General features: G+C 41.1%; 1 protein-coding gene across 1 annotated transcript; it reads right to left on the bottom strand.

The window, feature by feature from the left end:
* Positions 1-16,369: 16,369 nt before the first annotated feature.
* On the bottom strand, positions 16,370-18,147 carry helt (helt bHLH transcription factor). The gene is made up of 4 exons (XM_084005300.1): positions 18,054-18,147; positions 17,364-17,468; positions 17,129-17,225; positions 16,370-16,905 (listed from the first exon to the last, which is right to left on the bottom strand). Exons 1-4 carry the CDS (start codon positions 18,078-18,080, stop codon positions 16,427-16,429), a joined length of 708 nt encoding a protein of 235 aa, XP_083861426.1. The 5' UTR covers positions 18,081-18,147; the 3' UTR covers positions 16,370-16,426.
* Between the last annotated feature and the right edge of the window lie 626 nt (positions 18,148-18,773).

Here is an 18,773-nt window from a genome sequence, read left to right as displayed (position 1 = left end):
ATATGGCCTTCTCTCGGTTCAAATCCCCCTGTTGAGGTGAGGGAACATTCTCTCTGCTTGAATCCTCTCTGTTCTGGATATGACGGTGCTTTACGAAGCCTTGAGCCAAAAGGAGGTGAATATCATTGTCCCATAATAACGCATCTCGTATTTAAATGCGGGGATTTCGTCACAACCCCAACAAGACAAAAGTGAAGCCCAAAGAAAAACCCTCATTTCTTTGTAACATTTGAGTCCCCTTTTACCTCCCTCCACCTTTCTTTACACAAAAGTGTGGAAAATCTTAAATAGAAGCACTCATCTCTCACTCGCAGTGAAAGAATTCCACTTAGGCCGGCGGTCGCTCAAGACAAGCTAATCAATTCAGAGGAGTTTTAGATTTGCAGCGCCCCGAGATGATGGTCCCTCTCAGCTAAGTGTGCGCACTTCAAACCTCAAGTCCATTTAAAACGGATTTAGAACCCTCTTCACAGCCGTTACTCCCAAATTAGTGGGGTCATTTTAACTGTGAAATAATCTCATCTGGAGTTAGAGTGCATAATGAGGGAGGCTTTTGTCACACGGCTTGTCGAGGCTTTAACTCATAGTGTCTCTATTGTATTTGTGCTGAATAGTGCTGGTGTGTAAATGTATTGGTTTTTCATCATGTACATTATTAGGGCTTGTTCTTCCTTTCATGTTCATTTTGTATTCAGTGCGAAAAACTTTCAAACGAGAAGAAAAAAACATGACTTCACATAATGATACACAGGAAGGCTCCAGATTATTATCATAATAATTGTACATTCTGTGTTGCAGTTTATATTATGTATGTAATAAATCAGGCAGAGATCTTCAACAGGGGGTCCGGGACCCTTAGGGGGTCCGCAGATTTACTGCAGGGGGTCTCCGAAGTGACTTTCTATCTTCCCAAATATAAATATGTAAAAAAAAATACACATTCACATGAATACAATCTATTAGAAGCAAATATATATCTTCCCATTTGTAAGGAGGTGAAATTGTGATGTAGAAATGCCAATTAATAATTAAAATATGTACTATAATAGATTAATCTGTCCACAATTATTATTTTAATGGCTTAGCATCGTATAAATACATCATTATAAAGTACTTTTATAAACGGCAGTACACATTATTATGGACCCAAGTAAATAAACAACACAATTTTATACAATATGTAATAGGGGGTCCCTCCAGTGTCATCAGCCAATGGGGGTCCTTGGTCTGAAGAACGTTGAAGACCTCTGAATTAAGGTGAAACGGTACTTTGAGTTGATCATCAGAAAATTTGAAATTCCCCTGGAAATAATTCAGCCAAGGAAGTAAACCCCAGATCTTGACACACCTCGTTCAGTTTAGTGAATGACGTCTTAAAGAATAGCTGCTCTCATTAAATATATGTTGCTTTTTATCCTGAAGTATAGTTTTAAGTATAGTTTTTTTGTTGTTGTTGAGGTGCTTCAGGTGAGGTGCCTCTATAAAATACAACAGTCAGGAATTAATTGACAATATTTTTTATTTTTTATCTTTTAAGTCATTTGAGGACCTACAACAACCAATGGCTAATGAAAATAATACTTAGTTGGAGCCCCAGATTATTGTTTCCCAAATTAAATTCAAGAAACTTACTTTTTAAAGTTTGTATAATTTAATCATCACTGATAAAATACTTTTTTCAGATATGTTAACTTCACCAAAGGTGAGGTGGAAATTTTAGCTTTACATTTCTATTCAATTCTACCCTTCACATTTACACCCTCTGATAATGAATCATTTCTTATCTTTATACTCCTCGTGTTTCTCTTGAAACATCAGATTATCTGAAAAGTAGATTAGTCTAAAAAAAAGCCTTAACACCTTTGATAAATCAATTTGTTTTGATGTGTGTTTCTGTGTGTGTGGGTGTGTGTTAGTGTGCCCGACAATGCGTCACTGACCCTTTGATTGGGGGGATAAGTCGCTGCTTGTGCGTCCATCTTGATTTGATGGCCGGAGAGAGGGCTGATTGACCCCGTGACCTTTCTGTGTGGGGCGAAGCTGCTCGATGTCCGGAGCTCCTGTCAGCGGGTTAATGAGCGGCGGCTGCTCGGGGCACGCTGGGCCTTGGTTAAGTGACCGGGCCGGATGACCACCCTCTGCTGTGACCCTTACACCTCTCGACGGCCATCAGCTGAACACCTCCTCATCCTCCTCCTCCACCACCACCACCCAGCAACCGTGTGTTTCCTCCCTCCTCCCCCTCCCAGAGTGAAGCTGCAACTCAGGACTTAAGCTCAGGTTTGTACAGCTGCCGCACAAGCTTTCACTGGTCGACAACGGAAACGTTCACCACCACTACCCCCCGCATCATCTCATGTTTTGGATGCAGCAAAGCACAAAGCTCCCAACACAAATGCCTCATTATCTTATTTGAGTAAAAATGCAAATATTGATCAATCAGTACAATCTCTGTACTTTCGTGCAAAATCACAATCATTGTCATTATGATTATCTGCGTTTTGTATTACTAGATTTACTACATTTTAACCCCATTATACACATTTAAAAGCAGTAAATAAACGGCCAATGTATGGTTAATAGCAGTCCATAATGTAGCTGTAATATAAGAAAGTTTTTATTAAAGTTTTGTCTCATGATATGAAGAATTCAGTTACTGTACAAACAGTAAGTGAGGACTTACAGATACAACATACTGCAATAATATATGACATTAATTTGCACATGAACAAATCTTTTGTTGTGCTTGACATTTACTAACTTTTTACACAAATCTTTCACAGGTGGGTTTAAAACTGTTGATTTTTTTTATAACAACTATGTTATCAGGCATTCCTTATCCGTCTAAACACCAGTTACGTATGATTCCTTTGCACTTAAAGTACTTTAAAATGTCCCATAATTCTGCTAAAAACTACATAATAGCAGCTGAAGAGCCACGTAATTCTTCATACGTTACAAATACTAAATAGGTGGTTGGTTCAAATAAAATGCTGTCACTTTTGGTAATCACTTTCCAATAAGGCTTATTCTATAAAGTGTTTACAAGTTGTAACATATGTAAATATTAATGGTTACTTAAATCCTTCATTAATGCTTTATAGATTGTTAAGAACAGTTTTTTTTTATTTAACTTTTGGGTTCCCAGGTTGTGAGCGATCCATTTATCTGGTGCATATCCTCCTTCAAGTCTAATGACTTTGTCTTTTTAAAGTCCATGATCCTTAATTAAATTAAATTATTAATGTTTATAATAGTTAATTAATCATTACTAAAGAGCCTCATAATGGTTCATAATAAGCCATTAGTTCTACCAAATGTTAATAAGTTGTCACAAATGACTGATTGCTGATCTGTAAACATTTATATGTGATTAATTAACTGTCAATTATTAGTATTTCTTATGAAGTTGCCACCATATTTTGCAATGTTTTAATTGTTCGACATATCCTGTATTTTATTCAATGTAAATTAATCAGTTTCCATGTGTAAATAAGACAAGATATACAGTATAACTTTATTAGGGCATATTGAAATATGAAGAGAATAATCAGGGATCACATAATATCAAAAGGATAACGCATGATTGATGAGATAGCAGTAAAAACTATTAAACTATTATGTACACCTCCAGTATTATATTTCAAGTAATTTCAAAATCATTTTGTATTGTTCTATTTTTAAGTGTTGGGGCAGTTCAGCCATTGGGTTGTTTACAAAGACTTTGCAGGTTGTCATTTGCAAAATGCTCTGCTCCTACTGTAATCCAAGTCAAAACTTTGCTTTTGTCTTTTCATTTGAATCGACATATTTGTCAAAACCTTTCCCCGATCGTATGGATTAGTCGTCCCCTGTCAGCAGATCTGGACCGCGATGCAACAGGCTCGTTTTCTCGGAGCACGTGAAGTCTCGGGGAGTGCAGCTGAAAGCAGCCCATCCCAGTATGGACGTTTGTTAGACTGAACAGGGTAATGAATTTTAAACTGCTATAGTAACAGCTCTCAGACATGTGGTTTTAGTGTGTGAGCATGGGTGAGTGGGTGGGCGTGTGTGTGTGTGCCGTTGGGATTTGCGGTTGTGTCTGTGTCTATGTATTTTCTATGAATGTAGGGGATATGTGCATAAACGGGGGTGGGGGGCAGGGAGTCAGCCTCTGTGTACGTGTGAGTGTATGTGCTGAGGATAAAGACCTAGCAAACCAGCCTGGCTTAGTTGACAGGTGACAAGGGTTGTTTTGAATGGGGATTTTGTAATACCAACAGTGAGGAAAAAGCCAGGGTACCAAGGGACTTCTGAAAAGAGAGAAAGAGGACTTTTCTTCTTGCAGTGACGGAAGAGAGAATGGGCCGTGAAGGCTTCGGGGGACTTAGGGATCCCACTAATCAAACTGCTCCACCGTCTAGCGCACTCATTTTTATTCAAAACCTAGAAATGCTAAATCATTCCAATCGGATTGATCCCTGTGTCAGTGCCTGTGTGGTATTTTCATTCTCTTCTTTCCTCCGCGTCCTCAACTTTGACATATCAGTCAAGCAAGGACAGAGCTGTTACAAAGAGTACTGATCCAGAGGCAGCCTAATGGTTAAGAAGTGGCATTTTAAATGTTGTTTGTAAATTTGCATAAATTAACGGGCCCTCTGGAAACGAACCGCTTCAAATTTCTTCGTCAGCAGAACGTTTCCCAAAGTTTTTGACCCTCGGTATAGTTGCGTGTGTGTGTTGTCTCTCAAACAGCATTGATTTAGTACAGTGTGTGGATGAGGGTGTGTAACAACACTTAATGAATGCAAAAAAACTAATATTCTATTATGAACTGCTTAATAAACACAACTTACACTCATTATATAATGTTGAATCTCAGCGGCTGCCACTGTTCACACAACAAGTGATGCTTCAACTAGAATTTGAATTGCTTTCAGCATTACACGTCAACTGAGACTTGAACTACGTTTTTACTCTTTAGCTGTCACTTTAAACCATCGATTAGATGTAACCACGGTAACCACTGTTTGTGGACAACTGACAACTGAAGCCAAGAGTTTAGCTTGGTTGTCAGAATGATTATATTTCAACAGCTGATTCAAGTTCTACAGAATCCCGACAGGATCCCGACAGGATCCCAACCGTTTCAGAGCAACCGGTGTTTCAGTTTATCAAGTTGCCGTGTTAACGGGCTTTCAGCTGGATGTGTCTGTGGTTGCTGGTAGTAACTTCCTTAAATGGTCGACATAGATTATCAACGCAGATGAGTATTTAAAATAGATTGAAGACTTTTATGAACTACGAGAAACCACGGCTGCATTCATCTTCTTTCTGAGCCTCTTTCATTGTTTATAGGAACAATTAGACACTGAATAAATAATAAATGGACGGATTATTAAACATAAAGAAAATGTAAAACTAAAATATGTATCTGTAGGCCTATACACACCAGGCACAGTACGATGAACTAATGCATAATTACTCAATACATAATTATTACATTTTTCTTTTACCTTTTGTGTTTTGTTGACTTTGGCTTGATCCCCTTCTTGTTTGAGGTCCCACAGTTTCAGTTTCTTCAACTTGAAATATGTATTTCTTATTCCGATCCGATTCAAAATTCAATATCTAGAGAAAGTTTACATTTCAGATTTGGGAGATGTTGGTGCTGCTTGAAAAGCACTGTTAATACCAATCACACAGATATAGAGCATCTATTGTTCCACACTTTACATCCGGGGATCCGAACAGAAGCAACACATCATTCTGTTGCAGACTTCTGAAACATGTCATCACTTCAAATAAGCAGATGTAATAAAATGAGAATGAATGAATTATTGTGCCGATAAAACAATATCATGTAGTTTCTTTTGAGCTGTGAAAGGGAGAAAATATTGTATGAGAAACAATTAATGCTGGTTTTGCACAATAAATACATGTTATTGGTTAAATTATCCAACTGATGCAAATAATTTCTATAGACAATGTTAACATTTCATACACAGTTACGCCATTATGCCCAATTGTTACTCTCTTAAGTGTGTTCACCTCAGTGACTGGGCTAACATCAGAGTGGATTAGGGGCTGTGGAGGAATGGTAATTGTATTTAAAGGAGACAAGTTTTGAGTTAAACACCCCTGCTGTCACCCAGTCTGTCCAATGGAGAACATTTACCCAGGCAAACAGTGGCCTCTCCCCCAAAACCCCCACCTCCACCTCCACCTCCACCCCAACACATCACCACCATGGTGGCTTCTAGCCACTGACTCAACTCCCATCCTCTCCACCACTGTCCGAGATTAAATCATGAAATCATTTAGTGTTTGTGTGGTCCTCCCTGGCTGTGAGGAGAAAGGATGGACCGGGTATAGAGAGGGAGAGGAGGGATCCTGCCCGAGTCAGTGTGTGGGAACCACATAGGGAGAAATCCCTGGCTGATCCTGGCCAAGACACTTTGTTTTTCCTCCCCTCCGCTCCCACCCCTTCCCTCCCTCTCTTTCTCTCCATCCATTTTTGGGTTTTCATTTTTATTCATAGGGTGATCGGGAGTGGAGGGAAGGGTGTCAAGAAAGCAGGGGGCAGTGTGTGTGCGTGCGTGTGTGTGTGTGTGTGTGTGTTTGTGTGCATGTGTAAGAGGAGGAGGAGGAGGAAGGGATTGTTGGTCGGCTGATGCCAGTGGATGTAGGTGCAGGCCTCAGACCAGGCCTGCCAACAATAGCCACAGTGTTGTTTGGGTAGTTGCGTCCAGGACTCTTGGACATTCTTCCCATGTCAGTATAATCACTACTGGGAGGTAGCTCCATTACGGATTACCATATCATTAATAGTATCCATGACTTTTGTTCAAAGGCTACTTGTGTAATGTTGCCTTGTGGATGACGGCTAATCCGCTGAGCTGCAGCTGTAGGAAAGAAGAGGGGTAGATCCCACCATCAGTCTCTCTCTGCCTCGCACACACACACACACACACAGATATAGACACACTCGCGACTCCACACATGCTACCACATATAGAGGCATCTCTCTGCCCAGGCCCACGGGGATCAGGCCCCTGAAAGACAGATACAAACAACAGTCAAATACAAAGTTCCCCCCATAGAGAAAAAGAAACATCCATTCTACACTTCCCAACTGATCCGCTCCTTAAAGCCAAAGACCAACCCACTGCCTCCCCCCTTTCTCTCCCCGTCTCCTCCCCTGTGCCTGAGTTGGCTCTCGTCCTCCCATTAAAGCCCCCTGCTTTTTAGCGCAGCCCTCCTCTCAGATGGTGGGCCAGATTAGGAGGGGAACAATAACAGTTTTCAATGTAAAATGTGCATCTTGTTAGTCCTTTTTGCTCTCCTCTCCTATCTTATGATGGGGAGAGAAAGGGAGAAGCGTAAGCGGCCATTCAGAAAGTTATCTGTGGGTGTCTTCCTCTCACAAATGCTGGCTTGTTCTGTGGATGTTTTTAATCCTTCTATTTCTCAGTCTTTTAGCAGAGAATACGCAACCAAAACCCTATAGAGCGGGGTTTCCATAGGCATTTCAGCTCAGCGTTCAGTAGATATAAAGTTTGAAGTGGGTGTATCTTTATGCATTTTCATGCCAACATCGTTTTGGAATGAAAAGAGAACTCTTTCATTATTGTTCTGATGATGATTTGAAGAGTTTAAAAAAAAAAAAATTTAAGTTGAATTAAAAAAATAATACGAATTTGTTATAAATTCTCTCAGTTGGCCCCTCATTATGATACAGATTTTTTGGAAAAAAAGGTTCACTTCATGAATGGGTTTTGTCCACTGGTAAATGCAGCTGCAGCATCACTTAGCTGCATTAATATGTTTGTGGAAAGAAGCGTTTGCCGTTTTCTCGGTGATACTGATAATGAAATGAGCCTCTTTCAACAGTATTTTACCCCATAGTTGTTATTATTCAATACTTTGTTATATTTTCTTTACCCGGCAAATGTTTGAAAACGTTTTCTAAATGAACATGTGATACCAAACAACGTAAAACTGAATCTGTGTGTTGGGAGACTCCCGGAGGCACTTTGTTTGATGTTTGTTTTAATGGATCCCAGAGCCGCCTGGAGAAGCCTGAGAGTCACCCTCGGTGTTGGCATGTCGGCAGGGCAGAGCTGCCAACTCTGAGTGCAGCAGATACCGCTGAATAATGCACTCTCAAGCCCTTGTTTGTTTTCCTAATGGGTATTAAAGTTGTTGTTTTTTTTAAAAAACACTCCTTTGTGTGTATGTTGGCTCTGTGCTGAGAGTTTTCGGAGGAGCCAGCGGGACTGATATTCTGCAGCAAAGTCATAAAAACGTAAAACAATATAAATAATATTTACTAAATGTAAATAAATAATCATTTTGGTGATAAAGCAAGAGATTCAGGTTAAAAGCTATTAAGCAGACCTTGCATTAAGACTTTTATCAAATTGGTTTGTAAAGAAACATAATTAAAAAGACATTGTTTGAGTCGATAGACAAATGTTGGATTCCTGTGGACAATGAAAATAAAACTCCTGAAATGTAGACAAACAGCAAAACCCAAACAGATACAAAATATACAGGCCATCACAATGACCCCAGTCTTTTCTGTCCCCGTCATATCGCACTATTATCTAAATAATGTTGACTCAACTCAACAAGATAAGATATTCCTTTATTATTCCTTTACCACTGCAGGGAAATGTACAGGATTACAGCAGCAAAGGGGATTTTGCAAGAGGGAACATGTATAATAACTAACAGTAAATATATAATAAACAGTAAAAAACTACATTTTAAAATACTTACAGACTAAGTCTGAGTTCACTGAACTGAACTGCTTCAGTGAAAGAGTAGTAAGAATAGTTAAAAAAAATCATTAAAATAACTTTTTTTTCTGACAGCTCCTTCTTTCTCATTTGATGACTGACATTTATTATTATTCCAGACTGATTTACTGCCTTATGTGGTTGTGGTTCCATAGTCTGTGTCGTGGCGCGTCGTGTTCTTGGTGTCGGACATGGGTGCCCTGCTGTGAAGGTCGCAGTGAGGTCACCGAGGGTATGACCGCTTTCCCCACCACCACGATGACCACTGACGTTCCACCATTCAGACTGGTTCAAACACTGTAAAACTAGAAGGAAACACTACTTCTTACTTTGGAGATCGCAACCATTGTCTCTCAGTGTTTCTGCTCTCTTTTTGGTTCTGCTTTATTCTCATTTATCCTAAAAAAAAAGAAGAGAGAAGCTCTTTCAGCTTAATTAAAAGCATTCAGTCACACTATGGACATTCACACGAGAAAATGTATTTGCCGGACCTCATTCAGTTTGACCAACATGCCGTCACTTGAGATGAAGTCTTCGACTCTCACTGGCTTTATTTCTTTCTCTGGATTGGTTACTCAGATCGTGACCTCAGAGGGTGACCTGTGGCGCCCGGGGGTCCCCCCCTCGTTGGCCCTACGGTGGCCCCCGGACACAGTTAAATACAGAGGAGCGTCCGTCATCTCGCTGGACAAAAGGGCAAGCATACCACGCTCGCCCCTCATGAGTCCAGCCAAGCGCACGGGGAGCACATTAGGACCTCTGGGATTTATTTACCCTTTCTTTTTGGCCCCGCAAAGAGTCGACTGGGGCGTCAAGTTTGTCAGGTGCCTCAGCCGCAAACGGTCTGACCGCATCACACACACACGGCCTTTCACATTCCCAAAAGAGCTTCGCGTTGCATTCTCTTGATTCACGTTGTCGGTTTTCATATTCTCTGCTTGCCACTGAAGCGTTATGTTTCGAGGAAAGATTCCCGACAGGAACAAACCAGCCTCGGTACAACCTAAAGGCTTTCTCAAAAGAAACCTTCACACGTGAATGCAGCCCCACAAGCACGAGAGTGATTGAAGCTGAAAGGACGGCTCTCCTCATTGAATCCCAAGATGGGAATTCCAGTGCCGCTGGAGATCTTGAGCTCCGCTCGCGGGATAGAGGAGAAGGAGGCGAGTTAAGTGTGTGATGCAGGGAAATAAAAAAGTGAAGTGACAACGAGCACAAGAGCACTTTACAACTCAACAGGGTAATTGAATTATTTCCATTGTGGAGCAAATATAAAAGCCCTGCTTCTAATAAAGTCCGACTGGATTTCACTCAAATTATGCTCAACGGATGCAGAGATGGTTTCTATGCACCCAAATTAGAAACAAGCCTATTTGTTCAACTAACTCAGGTGGTTATTTTGGTTTTATCTGCTCTCTGATGTATCTTTCTTACTTAACTAAAGTAAATGTAGCAGTAACAATACTCTGCTATAAGTAAAATACCTGTACATAGATATGGTTAGCAAATCTTAAACGAGGTACTTATTCAACAGAGCAATGTATGTGGTTACTTTCTGCTTTCTGTCCCAAATCCTAAAGGACGTGAACAAAGTTTTGTTTGTGGGTTTCAAAAGAGCAAAAAACTCTTTCCAGGGCAAACGTCTCTTCTGTGTTCTGTATTCACAGATGTTTACTTTATTTGTTTGGTAGAGATTAGTTCCATTGATAATGTTGAATTTAAGACGGAGACATTCTGGGTTTGTATTTGGGATTAAGCCAGAGAGGGTTAATTGTATGACAAAATGTTTGTTGTTTTTATCTGGTGTCGCTAATTCCAGTTCTCAAACAGCAGATTTTTTTAGGCAATCAACTGCTGATTGGCTTTAATAATGATTATCCATCAGCATTAGATAAATGGAAAATACTGTAATAAACTGTGGATAAACTTTGGATTTATATATATTTTATATATTTTGATATATATATATATATATATATATATATATATATATATATATATATATTTAAAAATCCAAATTCTGTACTTTTCAAAACACACAAACACACACATATATATATATATATATATATATATATATATATATATATATATATATTTGTCCCCTGTAAATGTTGCATTATCGCTTTTTTCTTTAGCTATCTAATCTTATATTCTATCTTATATTTTATTGTTGTCTTTTTAAAATGTTGCTGTTCTTACACCTGCACTAAAAACAAAATCCCTTTTACACACGTACTGAAAAAGATGATTTTAATGTTTAAGAACTGCATTACCATAATTATCACCAAAAGAAACTGCATTTCTGCATTTGATTCCATAAATGTAAAAATTAGGTAAATATCTCTATTAAGAGTTCTTTATCACGTTCATCGAAATATGAATAATTTATTGATGTTGTCCAACTTAATGCCATTAGTTTTTAACAAAAAAGGCCTTAAATCATAAATAATGCCCACCATTGGAGGCGTCTTGTGAAACGACTCACACGGTGTTATTGTTTTACTCGCCTCCTCTTTACACATACTCCTTTCATAAATGCACACAGGAACTGGAATGTATGGCGCTCTTTGTCTAACTACCATGCAAAATTACCTGATTTATCTTGAGCACTTTCCGATGTCACACTGTCTGTGCTCGTGACAAAAGTGTCCCTTGTTGTGGCACACCCGATAACCAAACCCACCCTCATGCACCACATCTGAAACACGCTCTCTCAACCTTTTGTCCCCCCAAAAACAAAGCACTGCACTTTCTTTTGGCAAATGATGCCTTAATTGTGTAAGTTAACAAGCTTGCTCTTTTTTTCCCATGAATAACAAAGAGTTTGGTCCCAGTTTGTTTCTTTTTGTTTGTTGTTTTTCTCTCTCTCTCTCTTCTCTATAGTGTGTTATTGCACGCTTGTTGGACTGTTCCCATGCTGCTCTCTCTCTCTCTGTCTCTCTGTCTCTCTGTCTCTCTCTCTGCCTCCATATTTCTCAGATTGTCTTAGTGCTCTACACAAGATAAACTCAGCAAAACAACCGAAGAAGACAAAGCCAGGAAAGCAAGAGGGCGACCGTAATGACAGCGCACAGTGGGATGTTCTGTACAGTATTCATGATGTTTTCATTTCTATCGGAGATGTCTTTGACCCCTTCTCCTGCTGTCGCTCCCTTAAAACACTGCTCCTTTTATCACCATTCACTTATGGCTCAGATATCTCCGTTCTAAATGGAGGTAGTGTTGAATGGAACATCGCCGTGGATTTGCATAATCTGATGGCATCGCTGGTGAGCACATAGGGAGTTGTGCCAAGTGCAAAAAGGTGAAGCCCTCATCACTTGGCAGGGGGCAGAGAAGACTGGAGAAGAAAAAAAAAGCAACTCAGTTAGATTTCATATCTGATATTTTTGGTTTCATGTAGTTTTTCGGGCTGGGGTTTTTGTGAGCAAAAATCTCAGAAAATTGTCTTGAAAATGATGATTCTTCAGTGTAAATGTCTCTATGAAAAAACGTTCATCGTCACATCAGATATTGTCACTTTTTTCAGCTTCAGCTAAGTGATGTGCTCTCACCAGAATCACTCCCAGACAATCAAAAGCCATTGATATGTGCTGTTTTCTTTTCTCCCAGCAGACTCCATTCATGTCTGCTCTCTCCTTACAGTGGCCGTCATTCTTCAGACATCGCTAGTGCCAAGGCAGTAGGATGGCTGCCTCGCTCTGATGGGAAACTGTTGCTCATGTGCTCTGGGTTGGCTGCCAAGTTTTGGCATTATTGGTAAGAGAAGGGGGGGAGGGGGATGAGGAGGAGGAGGAGGAGGAGGAGGGAAGGGGGGAGGTGTACAGAAAGGGGGCCCTTTAAACCCTGTGAGATAGTGGTATCTGTTGTGGGAATGATCTTCATCCCTTTACCCCCCCCCCCCCCCCCCCCCCCCCGCCCCCCCTTTTCTTCGCACTCTTTCTATCTCTCACTGTTTCTGTTTCTCTCACTCTCTTCCACTGTCTCCCCGACCCCCCTCCACCCCCACCTCCACCCCCACCTCCACCCCCACCTCCACCCGCTCTCTGTCTCTGTCTTTTCATGCCGGAGATCAGACGACCATCCTGAGGTGAGCCGGCAGAGAGCTGATGCCACTCGAGGACTTTGATTACCAACCAGCACAGACTGTTGGATTTCTCACAGCTTGTGTAGTTTCTTTACTTGGCTTCGCTCCCAAAACTCCACTGTACGCCTCCTACACACACACACACACACACACACGCACACACTGGTGACACAAACACACTACAGAGTGGTAAAGGAAAGGAGATTTGCTGTTGCACCCTCGGAAGCTTAGCTCTAAGCCTGACTTCAGTGCTTATGCGGTACTAAGATCCAAACAGAAGTTCTCAGACACTTAAAAGGGCGTTTATGGAGGGGTCCCTCTAATGGTGACAGCAGGCAGTTTGCACTTGTGACCCCTTCAAGGTAATAGTTCAACATTTTGGGGAGTGCTCTTAATTCACAAGAGATAGAAGGAGGGTCTGGCCGTTAAAGCTACAGCCCGTATATGTGGTTAGCTTAGCTTAGCACAAAGACTGGGAACAGGGGGAAACAGCTAGCCTTGCACTTTCCAAACAAGTTCCTACCAACACCTTTAACGCTCATTAGGTCTTCTTCTTACTTCCTGTTTTCTCTGAACAAGAGCAGAAATAACATGATACTTAACTGTTTATGAGGGGGGGTTTCTGTCAGACACCCGGAAAATTGTTGCTTTTATTCTCTGGTCTTTGTACGTACGTGAACCGTCAAAATATAATGAATTCATTTGGAAGCTTTAGAGGTGGCTGGCAGGCAGATCTTGTTCCTTTTGGACAGAACCAGGCTAGCTGTTTCCCTCGTGGTGCATAGTTCATTAGCTGGCTGTAGCTTCATATTTAATGGACGGACATCTTTGACAAGTCAAGTCATTTCTGTTATAAAAAACCTGTTTCATAACACGGAAACAATATCTCCAGGTACAGTGAGAAAAACTCAATCTGTTTTTCAGTTGAATATCAGTTCAACTTTTTCCAGAGTGAGTGTCTTGAAAGAAGACAGAGGCAGAACAATGAATGAAGGACACTGAATAATGTCTCACTGCACTTGCAAATGTCAGTTGCTAAAACTAAAATTCACTTCGTAAGAAGAAGATTTTTTTTCCAGTAACCTCTTTAGGGATAATATGTGAGAGAAAAACTGCACCACAACATCGAGGGAAATATGTATTCATAATAATGTGGGAAAATGTACAAAATGAACATTTTAAACTTTTAAAGTATTTCAATCTTGTACCACCTAAGTAGAAACATCACAATGTAAAGCAAAGTTCTCCATTCAAAATTTGACCTAAATAAAAGCACTGATGAGTGAACAGCAAAATATACTTAAAGTATCAAAAGTAAAATGCAAAATGCATCTCTATCAGTGTTATAAACGATTGATGTAAACGCTTATATGCAATACTGGTGGGTCAATCTTTAAATATGCATCATATTTTATAAACTGTTTTGTTTGTCTTAATATGCAGAGTAACTAGTCAGTATATATATATATAATATATAATCCAGTGATGAATATTTTTTCTAAAGAGTGGATTGTTAATGTTCAGCATGTGAAGTTAATGCGAAAGATAAACATTCTCAAAGCGAAGCTTTAGCACTGCGGCTCAGTTTACATGACAATAAATGGTTTGGAGTCCTTTTATTCCCCGTGCTCGTTTTATTATTATTCATGTGATGTGCTGCAGTTAAATCTTTCTCATCTGGCTGAACAGGAGTATGTTTTTTCATACGTTTAGAGTCAGGATTTAAACCAATATTGGAGCTGTAGGGGTCCAAGTATTCCTTCAAAGCCTTTTCTCTTTTATTGTATTGCCACTTTTCCATCTGCTTGCTCACTTGTCTTTCATTTGCTCCCTTGTTGCTTGTCTTTTTGGTCAGGGGCTGGTTAATGTGAGTTTATCCAACCATCCAGGCGATTAATGTGGGCTAATCCACGCTTCTGCGTCCATCCACCCAGAAACGATTCCTCCGTCCATCATATCTGTCCCTACATGTCAACGTACACACAAGGACACCTACAGCTCACCTCGGTCGTTGCCTGAAGGTAAGGCGTTTCCACCTACGCTGACACGGGAGAGGTGTATGTAATCATTCCTTCTGAAGCAAAGAGTGGAGGACAAAGTGTTTTCTTGAACTCCCCTCAGAGAGAAACTTTGATTTCATGGTGTTGATTATTTTTCTTCGCAATCACTCAAGGATAAAGCACAAGAGACGCAGAGATTGTCCCCCCTTTAAGATGCACCACAATGGGCCTTCTTGGTTTAAAGAAAAAGCACAACAAGGAGTTTTCTCTATGTCTCCTTTTTTTTTTTTTTACTTCCCCTTTTTACAATTCAACTCTATACAACTTACTTAAAGAAAGAGCGAAGGAGCCTGGAAGCAGTTTAATGCATTTATTGAGACTGTGGTCACATATAGCAGACACAAGCCTGGCAAAAACAATTCTCTTTTGATCAGAGTAATTCCTTTTTTGTTGGTGCAAAGAGCCCTTTCTCAGTAACCTTACCAATATGGTTTTCCCTCAGAGAGTGAGACAAATGTTTCAAAGGCTTCGCAGATTTATTGTAATGCTTGATTTGATGTTTGAATGAAGAAACAACACATTTTACATATAAACAAGTGCCACATTTGTAGCCCGGGTGGCTCTGTCTTCCCTGCATAACATCCCTCTTTACTCCTGATGAATAGTCAACCTCATTTCCCTAAACAGATGGAAATAGTCAAACTTGGCTGAAGCTCAGAAGGAAGAAAACTTTTATCTTGTTTTGACACTCTTCGAGATCCTAGGAATGCAACTTTCCATACAAAACGCACCACAATTATTTGTTTCCTTCCTTATTACCATGTGCCTTGGATGGAAATCTGCTTATTTTCCCCTTATTTGGCTCAAACGTGTTTTTTAATTGAATCACAGATTTGAATGTTTAGGAAGGGGGAGCATTGGGTGAGTGGATGGTTTTGTTAACTGCAGGTTTGTTTAAGTTGAGCGGGTTCCTCAGTGGGAGTCAGACTCATGTCTGCCCCCTGGAAACTGCATGCCGTGACACCCATTAAACCCAGAGATGAGCCCACAAACAAGTATGTGGACAAGACTAAAGACTGAAGTAGTACTATGCCAAAAATAGTGAACCTTTGGTCAAGTTTGAGTCCAGGCTGCCTTGTCCTAAAATTGTATGATGAAAAACAGAATGTTATAATGTACGTGTGAGATATGTAAAATATTGCTTATGTTAGTTAATTTAATTTATATTAAATCAATAATGTGTTGGGTAAAATCACTAATAATTAACAGAAAAGATGAGAAATGTTTTCACACAGAGGCTCTCTCTCTCTCTCTCTCTCTCTCTCTCTCTCTCTCTCTCTCTCTCTCTCTCTCTCTTTAATCTGCACTTTATGAAGATCATATTTTCTTCTTATTTTGGAGATTTTTGGACTCCGCACCTAAAACAGGCTAAAAGATCACAAAGCAAGTTGAATTTTTTAGTCAGAAATATTTATTCACAGCATGTACAAGATCTATTTCCATCATTCACACATATATAAATAAAAACAATATGAAAACATACGCGAAGCTATTCACATGGCGTGCTGCGCACTGTGCAAACTAAACGTGTTTGCGTGCGTGTGACCGATGAAGTTGAAATAGTGGTGGTCGAGTCCCTGCACAGGCGACAAGTATCCGCCGTGGTGCTGCTGCGTGTGCGCGGACAGCGGCACCGTCGGGTACGCGATGCCCGGGGCGCGGCTCGAGCTGTGCCAGGAGAAGTGTCCCGGTGGACTCTGCTGGTACACGGAGTCCGACGGACTGTGGCTTTGGTGCTCCGGGGAGGAGTGCAGCTGGCTGAGGTAGTCCGATGGCTCCGGCATCGACGCGACTGAACCGAACAAGGGCTCGGTGACCACACGAGATTTAGACTGCAAGAAGGCGAGGATCCGCGCGTACTTGATGTCTTTGGTTTCCGCCCTGTCCTCCGTGGTCAGGTAGTGCACCAGGTTCTTCATGCACTCGTGGTATCCGTAGTGGAAGTAGTTCGCGAACTCGGCCAGCAGTTCACCTGGAATGAAGCAGAAGTTAGCAGCGATTCCGAATCTGACGCCACGTAGTTGTTGTGCGTAAAGATGGACTCGCAAACTAAATGCATCCATATACGCTCGGCTAAACAACAACATACACACATAGGCTACACAAATAACACTGTAAACGTCTTCACACAAGTCTATGAACGGGAACGCGGGGTTGGAGACGCGGTCTCGGAGCTCTGTGGAGGCTCGACTCACCCTTTTCTCTCCCCCGGGGGAATTCCGCTGAGTGGAGCGCTCGCAGGTACTGGACTGTCATTTCCAAGATTTCAGCTTTCTCTAGCTTTCCGGAATTCTGCCAAAGTATCAAATAAAAAAGTCCAACATTAGCACATGTTTACATGACCAGCTGTTCGACCAACATTGGCGCAGCAATATTTGAAGAATATATAAGATGTCTAACAGAAAATAAACATTAGAAAATGTTAAATACCTGTTTTGCCAGCGCCATCGGTACAGTTTTTCCTAACTCGTTCAGGCAGCGGTTGATGCGGTCCCGTCGTCGTTTCTCGATGACTTTGTGAGAGATCGGAGTTCTCTGTGAAAAAAAGAGACAACGTGAGCACAGAAGCACTACAATATATCTCATGTACTGTTAATGAACATAAATACTAACACTTAACAGCAAGGAAGGAAGGAATAAACAGAAATGCGCCGGAGAAATATGTGTGGAGACTTGGTGCTGAGATCTATAACTACTGGAGGGTTTTGCGCGCCGCGCGCTTTGCTGCTCCAGAGCGCGCGGCGAACATCTGCGGTCCGAGCGGTTTCTACAAGTTTGACGCCTTATTGGAAATAGTTGAAATCTCTTTCAGTAGCAAACTATACGTGTTTGTAACCAAATGTATTCCGTTATAATTGCAAACTATTCCGTCACTGTCCAGATAGGCTGTTTTACACCAGTAGCGCGCCCTAGTCCTCCTCTAACGCGTGCCTCGGAGTGGATGGACAATAGATTCCCCCTCTCTGAGCATGAAAAATACTCCACATTTTAGACGGAACACTATTCGATGTGAAAATACTGAAATACAAAATTCCACGAAGTGACTCAAAAGTGTTTAAAAGTGCCGCGTTGTCAAAATAGTCGAGTCCTCGTAATGCAGGGCGCACGGGGAGCGCGTACCTTTCTGTCTTTCATTTTAGATGCCATCGACGAATGTCCTGATAAACGTTAAAAAAAAAAATCAGTTCAGATGGAAGTTGGAGATATGTGTGGCTCTGGCAGGAGATGAGGCAGACTAAGGTTCGAGGGGAAAGCTGGTCCTTATAAAGGGATCATCCGAGGGACTCTGGCATTCATGGTGTAAATTATTCCACGGGATTAGAGCCATGCATTGGGTAAATGTGTGCATTTAAGATCAGTTAAAGAAATAGTAAAAATCTAAAGCCATGGGCTAGCAGGGGGGCAAACCTGCTTTGTTAATCCACGTGGCTGTTCAAAAGACACGTGATTACTTTCGGAATATTATTTGCATAGTAACAACCCAGGCGGGAAATAAGAAGTGAGCGTTGGGATCGCCTGATCCGGCGGGGCGCGCTGCGCGCACTGAAAACAAAGCCTGCGAAAAAAGAAACCCTCTTTCTTCCAACTCGCGTTTCTCACACGATCGCCTGTTTACAAATCCCAGCAAGCGATCTTAACTCTCATCCAAGCCCCGGTCCGAGTTTTAAGGCCTGTCCAGTGTCATTAGAGTAATTAAGTAAGCCTTTAATAGGCTGTTCCGCCAAGTTCAGGGGAGATCTTTTGGAGACAGAGTCCCCCCGTTTGTTCTCGGCGTTTCTCACACGACTTGGTGACACGTCCATCTTTTATGAGAGATGGCAAGCTTTTTGTTTACATTCT

This window comes from Eutrigla gurnardus (genome assembly GCF_963514095.1).
Source record: "Eutrigla gurnardus genome assembly, chromosome: 3".
Taxonomy (NCBI): domain Eukaryota; kingdom Metazoa; phylum Chordata; class Actinopteri; order Perciformes; family Triglidae; genus Eutrigla; species Eutrigla gurnardus.
Note: the sequence above shows the minus strand (reverse complement) of the source record. Positions and strands in the feature narration are given on the sequence as shown.

Coding starts and splice junctions, on each gene's coding strand:
- helt (XM_084005300.1), bottom strand. CDS start 18,080: ATGGCATCTAAAATGAAAGACAGAAAG. Junction 17,469..18,053: donor CTAAAATGAAAGACAGAAAG/GTACGCGCTCCC, acceptor TTTTTTTCACAG/AGAACTCCGATCTCTCACAA. Junction 16,906..17,128: donor CCCCCGGGGGAGAGAAAAGG/GTGAGTCGAGCC, acceptor GCTTCATTCCAG/GTGAACTGCTGGCCGAGTTC.